This window comes from Semicossyphus pulcher, unplaced genomic scaffold (genome assembly GCF_022749685.1).
Source record: "Semicossyphus pulcher isolate SPU_LCO1_2020_fin unplaced genomic scaffold, fSemPul1.0.p SCAF_14, whole genome shotgun sequence".
In the NCBI taxonomy this organism is placed as follows: Eukaryota; Metazoa; Chordata; class Actinopteri; order Labriformes; family Labridae; genus Semicossyphus; species Semicossyphus pulcher.
Genome location: NW_027211648.1, coordinates 18321963 through 18332458, shown reverse-complemented (window position 1 = coordinate 18332458; position 10496 = coordinate 18321963). Strand labels below are relative to the sequence as shown.

The following is a 10496-nucleotide window of genomic DNA, read 5'->3' as shown; positions in this document are numbered from 1 at the left end:
AAAGTGGTAGTTATGAGGTCGGTTTAAATCCGGCTTGAATAAGGAAATGCTTCAGACTGCTGGATGATATAATGACAAGTATACCGGAGTCTTTGGAGGAAATTTCTGAGATTAATAACATATGTTATCAATATTAGATGTTGACAACCTCTTATTTATTCAGCCTGCTCTTTAGGGTTCTGCCAACTGTGAAATGCAGCTTTTATTGCTGCCACTGAACGTTACTTTGCTTGTGGTTTTGTTCAGTGTAACAAACATCATGAATTCCCATCTTGATTCGATTATTATTTGTTCTTTCTGATGGTTAAAGAGAAATCACCACAGCATTCTTCGCACGGTTGCATGCAAACCCCCGCTCTTTATCTGCATGATGGAGTGATTGTGATAAACCCGCTGACATTTGACGGACAGATCTGAATTTGTTAGAAGTCTTTAGCCTTCCCGTTGTTTATCAGGCCCTCTGCTTCTCAAAGAGGTGAATGAGTGATGAGGAGCCGCAAAGGTCACGGAGGGGATGAAGAGAACCCCATTACGTGTCACGAAGGGGAGCGATCCTTCCTGCTGGGCCGCATGACGTGAGAAGTGGAGACGGGAAACTGTAGGGAGGAGAAGCTTGAAATCCAGAGGTCAAGTTTTCACTCTGAATGTTTCAACAGGTCGCGCCCTCAGTCTCCTCCTGCTCCTTCCCGTCTTCTCCCATTTCGTGACCTCCTCCGCTCCCACCGCATCATCTCCCCTTGATGAAGGATGTTGATGAACAGCAAAGACAGAGCTAGACTCAAGGCAAGACAGTTCATCTCAGTCAGGTGCTGTGTGTGCGCCTGCAGCCATCTGGTCACCCCTCCCGAATTACAAAGCCGCGAGTTGTGTGGAGATTTTTCCAAGTCACGGCCAGTAACCTGAAAGCACCTCGGATTTTTCCCCCCTCTCTTTTTCCTGTCGGAAGAGGCCTCGTTTCGTGCTCCTTGCAAAAGTAACACAGTCTCTCTGACATGCTGCAACCGCCCATCATAAATCTACACACTTAACTATTGGCCCTCAAATCTATCAACCTGAGTGCTTTGAGTCTGGGGGCCACATCGTGACATGCGAGGAGGCGGGGGCACTCAGTCACGCAAGCGCTGCCCTGCGCCTGGACCTCTGCCTGATTTTACTGCAGCCAGCAGGGAAACCAGACGCTACAAAGGCCCTGGGTCCACATCAATTTCACGAGCAAAGTTACTAGGAAATAAATCATTTTGAGGATTTATGAAAACGGAGACGGGAGAAGGGGGGGCGCTCGGAAGTGTGCAGCCATGACCCAAAGAAAACGGTAGAGCAGGGGGGCATAAAGCAGTCCCGTTAGCACTCCCATACCTCGTGCAAAAAGGGTGAATTAGCGCCAATCAGATAAATAACACTTATGTAGCTGCACATTATTATTGAGTTAAATAAAAGTAGGTGAAAGGGAACTAATCATATTTCCTCCAGACACGCAAAGTTCCAGTAACAAGTCCTCAGGCTTTATAGGTCATTTGAGATCAGCAATTTGGCTTTTACAGGGCAGGATTCAGTCCAGACTCCGTTTAATAAAACACACGCAAAGCCAATGTCTCTTTTCCTGCACCTGAAATACCCCAATCATAAAAGCAAACCTTTTCTCACTTTGGATGTGATTAGCAGCAGTGTTAGTATTATTCCTGTCCTGCTCAAGATTAATGATCTCCCATCAAAATGAAACTGAGGTTAGAAGGCCTACATGCAGGAAATGCTGCACTTTTCCAAGAATAATTCCCTGTAATTCCCTTTTTTTTATTGCATCATCTCTCCAAGGAGCACGCAGAAATGCCCTTCGCTTTTATTTCAGCATCACAGAGAAAGTGTCGTCTCTCATCGTGCTGTCTTGCAAAATCTGCCAATGCTTGGTGCCTCTCTGGTTTCAGACTGACAGCAATTAAAAGTTTTCTCTTTAGAAGAAACACGTCTACTCATGTTAAGATTTTATTCTGGTGGCCACATTTTCATTCTCGTAACGGGACGCTTTTATGGGATAACGTGAAAACGGAACATTCTTCGCTCTTCGCTCAGTTTGAAATGATTTAGATTGGCACATTTATTAAAAATCTTCCCAGAAGTGTCATCGCGGAGGCTTCTTTTCATACTTTTCTCAGAGATGTCTTGGATTTATGTTTTTGTAGAAAAGCAGTGAAACCACACTTTAAATTATAATCAGCGTGTGGGGAGCTTTGTTGATTTTTGAGTTTGTAAATTAATGAATAAAAAGCAGCGTTGTTGCTCTTTGGCTAAAATAAGTCCATATGCTGGGCTGTCAAATCTCTACTCCTTTAAACCGACATTCACTCTGCAGACTCTGCTCCTCTCATTTACCACACTTCTGTGACTTGTAATCACAGTTTGCATGCTAATCTCACATGAGGACTCGGCTGCGGCTTACCGAGGGGAACTGTACCGTACGGACACACACAGGTACATCACAGAGGCCCGCTGTGCTCCGCATGAATGGCCTTTTTTGGGGGGCCACACAGATCAGATGTGTATGGCAGTAATTACGCTGGTTTTTCGGCTGGCACGCTGCGGTCATTTAGAAGATTAATCAGTCATAGATAAATAAACAGGCTTTGCTCTTTGAATGTCACTCCCCAGCGCTACACGGCCAGGCCGCTGCATACGGAAAGATCACTCTGAAGTCCGTTTAAGATGCTTTATTTCTTTATTCCTGCAAAAAATGCTCAGATCATAATCATATCAGATTGGATAATAGCTTAAAAAATGCAGTTAGATACACTTAATGGATATAAATGTTAGATAAATACAGTCATATTTCAGACATTAGTTGCAACATATTTGCCCTCAGGCCTCTTATCACTATAGGTAGCCATGAGCTCATTCCTTGTTAGCCATTTAAGGCTCCCCTCACGGTGGATACTGCTCTCTGTAGGCACACTCTAATTATCTGCAGGCACGCAAAGCGCTAGCTGTTCAGCTCCGATCCAACAGTAAAGCATGTGAGAGACAAAACTTCCCTTCACCTTGTTTTTTTTTTCCGCCTTCATCGCTCCACATGACAGCCACCTCAGTCATAAAGACGAAATATTTTCCCGCATAAACAATTACGCTCTGCATTCCTGCACATGACGAAGCTTTAATTTACGAGCTCTGTGATGCGTTCTGAGTGAATCACAACCGTCTCTGCAGGTTTCACAGTGACTCAGGCAGGGCTTCTGCTGAAATGCAGAGTCATCCGCACAAACGACTTCCAGGAGGTTACGACATCTCCTCTGCCAGAGTCTGAGAAATTTTCTCAATGAAGGTAATCCAGATTAGCCGAATCGGGTCATGGCAGTCATTCAGTCAGAAGCACAAGGCAGGAGAGTCTGCTGTAATGAAGAATCTACGTGACTACTTTGATTAAATGCTGCCCTCTTGTGGCATAATGATATCATGCAGAGGTAACTTTCTGTCCCCTCTTTAAAAGCATGCACTGTACTTCATTTATACAGAGATTAAGCATATGTGTTGGATATAGCTGTGCTGCTGCTGCTGCTGACTGTGACGCTGGTCTCTGCAACAACCTTGCTGGACTTGTAATAGTAGATGAAGAGAAAGAAACCTGCGAAGACAGGGATACAAAGGTTACAAACATGATAACATTCTTAGAATATCAAGACATTTTGTCTTCATGAAAGGTAAATCCAGGGTTGGGAAAGCTTCTTTTAAAGTCTAATTAACAATTCAAACTAACAATTACTTTACACTGGAAGAAGTCAGGGCTGAACCCGCTAACACCTGGCTTTTTTGCTTAGTGGGAAAGCTAACAGTCGGCATTCAGACCTGGGACCTCAAATGACTCTGCAGTAGACCCGGGTAATTATCGCCTTAGCTCCAATTGGCATTGATGGGAACACAAACACCCCCTTTCCGGCGCAATGCTATGCTCCGGGACAAAACGGCAAGTCATGTTATATTTATGTTGTAAATAAGTATGGATTTTGTATTACCTGACTACAACTGTAAAGAAAACACATTTAACCTGTCGCTTCCTGTTGTTTAATGGCCCATAGTTGTTTGTAGTTCTAATAGTTTTAGTTGTTAGCTACACAATAAGTGGGGAACTTCTTGAATCACAAAGCGATTGTAGTTAAACAAGCAGTAAGCTACTGCAAAATGTAGCTAAACTACTGCTTTAGTTACATGCAGTTCCCCTAACACGAAGTAAATTAACAGTTTTAGTGTGTTCGTTTGGCGTGTACCTTGAAAGGAGTTGAGGATGCTGAAGATGTAGTAGGAGGGGATGAGCAGAGGTCCATGGCTGAAGAAAGCAAACCCCCAGGTGATGCCGAGCAGCAGGATCAGGCCCAGAATGGAGACAGAGTTTGTCTTGATGGAGCCGACGTCCCCAGCTTTCCCCTGTGTTGGCTTCAGGAGAAAAATCTGCCGCAAAGTTAAGATGAATATGCTGATGGTGACGATGAACACTAGGGCGTAATAACCAACGTTGACTCCCTGGTGGACGGCAACGTCAGGGATCCAGCACCTGAAAATCAAGAGCGAAAACAACAATCCGCTCAGTGACACCCGTATCTTTTTGTGTTTCAGACTTTCGGGAATTAAAAGCTTAAATGCTTACATTTTAGCAGACGTCCCATCATCGGCAGAAATATCCAAGTAATCATATTTCCCAAAGGCGAGAAAAGGAATCACAACCACAGCCGGTGTGACTAAAGAGAAAGACAGCTGAGTGTGAATATATCTGTGCTTCTGTCTTATTAATTCAGTGATGTTCGGTTCTCTTACCCCATCCTGTGACGCACATCTTCACCATGTAATGTTTAATTTCAGATGATCGCGTCCATAGACTAAAGTACAGGTGTAATGCCTCCATGAAAAACCAGGTAATAGTGGCCAACATAATGTAGTGCATAAACGCTGCGATCGCCACACACGCGCCGAAGATCCTCAAGTCTGCGATTTTGTCGTTTACCAGGAAGGTCAGGTTGAGGGTGAACATGGCGAACAAGAGGTTCATCAGGATCTGAGTGGCTTGGCTTGCTTTCCCTTTCCTGTAGAGTGAGTCAGCTTTGTGTCAGTAAGCGTATTTAGGAGGTAATTCAAAGTCAAAAAAGCCTGTAATCGTACCTGATGAGACAGTGCATAAAGATGGCCACCACCAAGAAAAACATGGACAGGCCGCAGCCAGTCCTTGTGATGTAGGTCAGCGAGGTCAAATCTGAGGAGCTTATGTTTCCAGGTGGAGGTGACTGATTTAAAGGAGGACGTGTTAGATTATGTGTCAAATGACAGAACTGGAATTACTTATAAGAACGTTGTCCTACCAAGAGAACTGCAAAAAATGTCAGATGAGAGCACTGGCACGTGATGCTGCCATTGGTCTCGTTCGTGTGGCAGCCATCTTTGATCCAGACAGGATCTTTACCTGCAAAGGACAAGGTCACTGTACTTTTAAAAAAATATGTTTTTGTTTTATAACATAAACAACTACACAGAGTTTGTCCTCCTGTCACACACTTTTAATTGTTGTTGATAAACGCAGCTTTGATGCATCAAGAGAATAATTTAACAGTACCTTTGCCATTCCATGACACGCAAGAGGCGATATTTCCATTCTGTTTAACAGTGAAAACCAAAAAATCAGTACTCATTGGTTCTATAAATCATTATTATGAACCCATAAAATATGTATTTGAGCTGCTGTGTCCTATACCTTATCCACATTTCCGAACTGGATGTCAATGGTTTGTGAGAGATTGGATATTTCTGCTCCCATTTCAATTCCAACAGCCTCATGGTTGAGAAAAGAGCTGCTAGGATCATCCTGTTGGGAAAGGAATACTATTTACAGTTATGAAATTGATATAAGTACATAATCATTATGTTTATGTTAAAGATATAATCTCGAAGTTCTCAGTTTTGGTCTCTTTGGCGGCACCTTATGGCAATAAAAGGCAATTGTGGGAGCGTACATCCACAGTTGGCTCCAGTTGTAACTCTTGATTTTCCTCGCTGACAGTCTCTTTCCTTTTTAGACTGTTCGCCTTCATCTGAGCGTCAAATTTTCTTTACTTTTTGAAGTTGTATCTGTAGTCATCGATCTTTTCTTTGTTTCTTCAGCCATAGTAGATTACTGTTTACTCGCAACACTTGCAGAGACCAGAAAAGCAGCCGCTCAGCTCAGCCTACCCTCTCTGGTCGACCAACCACTGCTGGGTGATGGAAAATGCGTCACTAACGGGGCGCCGCTTGGGATTTTTTCCGCGAATGTCGCCACAGACGCCCAGATGCAACTTTGAAAATAAATGAAAATCCATAGAAAAAGAAACGCTCAGTTGAAGGCAAACCGTCTGAAAAGGAAAGCGACCGTCAACCGGAGCCAACCGTGGACGTCACACATGCGACACTGTTTGGATATCTGGGAAGTGTGCTCCCGCATTTACTGCTTATCGCCATAGGTGCCGCCAAAGAGAACAAAACTGAGATCTTCGAGATTGCCACTTTAAAGTTATCAGAGAATTTATCTGTAATTAGGTCTTTATTTTTACCTGATATACTTGTGGAATAAGTAAGAGTGCGGCAAATGACCCATTTCTTTTTACTGCCATTTCACTGGCCTCTTTAGGGATGCACATCAGTCGTGACAACCCTGTCACTGAATCAGTTTCATCTCCAAGAATCTACAACACAAGATGAAGAAAGATGATCTGAAATCAAGGGAAACCTTTATTTATATTCTTCTTTACTTTTGAATCAGCTACATACAGAGATACCACTTGCTGTCACGCCAAAGTTGATGTTGGTTTGGTTTTTGGGCGGGAGCTTTGTGATCATCCCTCTGATTTCTCCTCTTTTAATGTTTGCTGTCCCGCAATTGCTGGCTGCAAACTGTTCCACCAGTGAGAACAGCTTATGTATCATATTTCTGTAATGGGAAAACAAAGCAAGGAAACTTCAGTTGAAAAAATTTGAAAAAGGATTTATTTCAACATCACAGTGCCGACACTTACAATGCAGTTTCCAGGGTGGTACCAGTAGTACCATTATCTCTCTCAGAGGGCAGGTCAGGACACAGTTCTGGCTTAGGTGGTTTATATGGCCCACACTTTTGATTCTCATCAAAGGTGAATTTGTAGATTTTTTCTAAACCCGTACATAAAAACACACATAAACTCTCACACACTGAACATGATTTCCCCTACAATAGTCTTTTGATTTAAATAATATAACCGAACAAACAAAAAATAATACCTCCGCCAGCTTCCTCGTCATACTGTTTCCCACAGAGCCTGTTTTTGCTGAATCTAATGTTATTTTCGCCACCTTAAACATATGACAACACCACATAATTAGACTGTTAATTGTGCCACCACTTCTTTGTAGTGTGTGCTCATAAATAAGAGCTGGTAGATTTGTGATTTTACCTATGTCTAAGCAGTCGTGAAGGTGAAGAAGGGAAACTGAAACAGAGTAAAAGGGTTGGAAAAATGATTTAAATGTTGATGTAAAATGTTTTTCGACCAATAGGGGGCAATCTCTCGCTACAGTTGTGTATATCGTCACCTGCCTAAAATAATGGCCTAAGTCATTTTTTGACAAAAATGATTTCTTTGCCTAAATCATCTCCTCATGATGCTGGCCACCTCTGGTAAAATCATCAACTTTCTCAGTTTAACAGATCATGCAATTCTACCACTGTAGTATAATGGCCTATGTCAAGAGGGTGACTGAGGCAATTTTACAAGCTTTTGAAGACGGTGGCTGCTTCAAGAAGAACGAAAATCTACCTAGCCACTGAAGATATTTCCATGATTCAGGGCTCGTCCCCTATTGGTAATCGATGAGGTTTACTATAATATAGGCTAGGCTATAAATATTGCACAGTTATTTAGTCTTTTTATTCAGTCTTTTTAGTCAGCAAAATAGCTAAGTCCATGAAGCTAGCATTTAGCAAAGAGTGGAAAGTCTCCAGAATCTGTGGCTGTTACAAGTGACAGGCTTTCTGTTAACTCTTTTCTGTCTTTTCAAACAATATTTCATCTACAGTTTTTGTCTAATTTTTTCCACGTTACATGATCTAATTAAGAGAGATTTGAATACACCGTATTGTAATCTAACAGCTAGAAATTATGTGTATAACTACAACTATAAGTATTACAAAGGACCGCATCGCTGACATCGGCATACATGTGCAGTTCTAATACGCAATGTTAACAATCCACGTGCCTAAATCAGCTGTGCGCTCAGTATCAAACTTTCAGCTCCCTGGCGATCTCCCTCCAGCGAGCTGCACAATATTATACTGAAATGAGGAGATATTGTCTATCTAACTCCGTACGTTCCTACTGCAAATATATTGATTGTCGCAGTTTATAAAGTTTATAAAAGATGATGTCATTTGGTAACGATCGATCGTTTTGATCGCTACGTCATCAATAACGTCCCTTGTGCCCAAATCATTTCCGATAGCCGATAGCATGGATAAGAATGTTTCCATGTGCTCTGCCAATCAAGGAGAGGAAGCTCCAGGACCTCCAGTCAATGAAACAAGTCATGCCCGTCGAGTGTCATCACTTCTTTGACAATTTGCCACATTTATAGGCATCACTCAAGAAGCCAGCAAAGAAGAGCTGGAGGGAGAAGTGAGGAGCACATGCCTCCTCAGCATTATGTTTAGTTAGTTTGTTAGTTATGCTTTATTGTTGACAGAGTTTAAGGTTTAAAATCGCTTAAGTCACAAAGGCATGTTCAAAAATTTGCCGAAGTCATTTATTTGTCTTATGTTACATAATTAACAAACATTGTTATCAGTATGTCAATAGTCATCTATTGTCAAAAACTTTTTGAGTGAAATTATTATTAAATATCATATATTCAGTATTTGGTTCAGTTATTTGTGATTTCTGAAAAACTTGAAAAAATGACTTAGGCCATTATTTTAAGAGGGTGTCGATATGCAGTAACAAGGGTAGTGTCAGTTTAAAAAAAACAAACAAGAGAGACTGGATTGAATCAGTCTGAATATGTCTAAACATAGATGTTCACATCACGATGGGGCTGTCAGCAATACCTGATCTTTTGTTGTAGACCTTGGATGGCATACATTTGTATTTCTGTTCTGGTTGTTCCATCAGTACAATATCTTGCTTGGACAGAATCTCTTCACTCAAACTTAGGTTGCTGACACGATCATTTTTGTTGTTGTAACTTATCTCAAAGTTGCAGTTGAATTCTGTGTGGTTGCAGCAGTCTAAAAAACACAAACCACAACATTAAAGTTCATTAAATGACCAGGAGAAGTAACTATACAGTTAATTCTAGTGTAAGCCAGCTGTACCTTTCTGTCCTCTCTCTGTCCTGATATTGAAACACAGTTTTCTTCCATTGACCTCGACAACATCTGAAATGTATAAGAAACAACATTTCACTCCGAATTTCAACTGAAATAAATGTTCTCTCACAGCGTTGTCAAGCTTACCTGATGGAAAATAATAGGTTGTACTAATTGTCTTTTTGGCGCTGATTAACAAAACATTTCCAGGGCAGGGCTCATTCGTGTCTGTAAAAACTGAAATCAACATGACCAGAACATGTTAATATTTTACCGCTGCTAAATTATGTTGAGAAATCCAGAACTCTTTTTGTTAAATGTACTTACCTTTGCGCTGACATGTGTTGTTCTTGAGGAACATCCCAGAGAACAGGATTATCTCCACTACAAGCATCCAGCTCTGCTTTCTTTCCATCATCCTGAGGAGTGGGGATAATGTGGACTAAGCTATATGACCATAAGCTAAAGATGCATCTCTATTTCTTCAGTGTACATAGAGTGTAGTCATTTCCTGCATGGTCACCCTCCACAGTGAAAGTTTTGAAGGTTAACCACTGATGTTCCTTCTGTCTTATTTACCTTGCAAATGAAGCGTGCCCCCTGTCCACAGCACACATGGCTTTATCAATCTGGCAGTTTGCCATGTAGAGATATGGACTATAAAGTGTAGCTCTGAGTACAGATGCTCCTGAAACCAGTATACCCATAGATAGAGTTTAATTTATCATAAGTGCAGCAAACAGCAAAGATGTACCTTTAAAAGCATTTCTTCTGTGTCATTCATTAGAGTCAAGTTAAGAACTGAACATTTTTGTAGTTCAATTACAGCAATTTCATCGCAAAACATTTAATACTTTGTCAAGACATTTCACTCAAACCCACAGAGTAGGGTTCATCCTCAGAAAACATTCACGTAGAAATGTCATGACATAGTTATAGAGACATTTAAGTCTGGACCAGAGTCTTGGGCCAAATACCTCAAAGACTAATGACACTTCTATTAGCCTCAGCTATAGGCCTCCTTGAATTATCTATTTACTCCTTTTTAGCAAATATTAGCATGCTAACATGGTAAGCTAAGATAGTGAATGTGGTGTAAAAATTATACTTAGTTAACAACTGTTATTTAAATTAGCCCAATTAGCCTACACTTTAT

At 41.4% G+C, this 10496-nt stretch overlaps 1 protein-coding gene across 1 annotated transcript; it reads right to left on the bottom strand.

Annotated features, from left to right (window-relative positions):
* Positions 1 to 2734: 2734 nt before the first annotated feature.
* On the bottom strand, positions 2735 to 9800 carry LOC138591654 (adhesion G-protein coupled receptor G5-like). The gene is made up of 17 exons (XM_069662307.1): positions 9668 to 9800; positions 9488 to 9577; positions 9347 to 9409; positions 9080 to 9259; positions 7434 to 7469; positions 7261 to 7332; positions 7020 to 7152; positions 6775 to 6934; positions 6558 to 6689; positions 5723 to 5833; positions 5585 to 5624; positions 5334 to 5434; positions 5137 to 5258; positions 4795 to 5060; positions 4628 to 4718; positions 4251 to 4534; positions 2735 to 3610 (listed from the first exon to the last, which is right to left on the bottom strand). The coding sequence occupies exons 1-17, from the start codon at positions 9756 to 9758 to the stop codon at positions 3504 to 3506; spliced, it is 2079 nt and encodes a 692-aa protein (XP_069518408.1). The 5' UTR covers positions 9759 to 9800; the 3' UTR covers positions 2735 to 3503.
* Between the last annotated feature and the right edge of the window lie 696 nt (positions 9801 to 10496).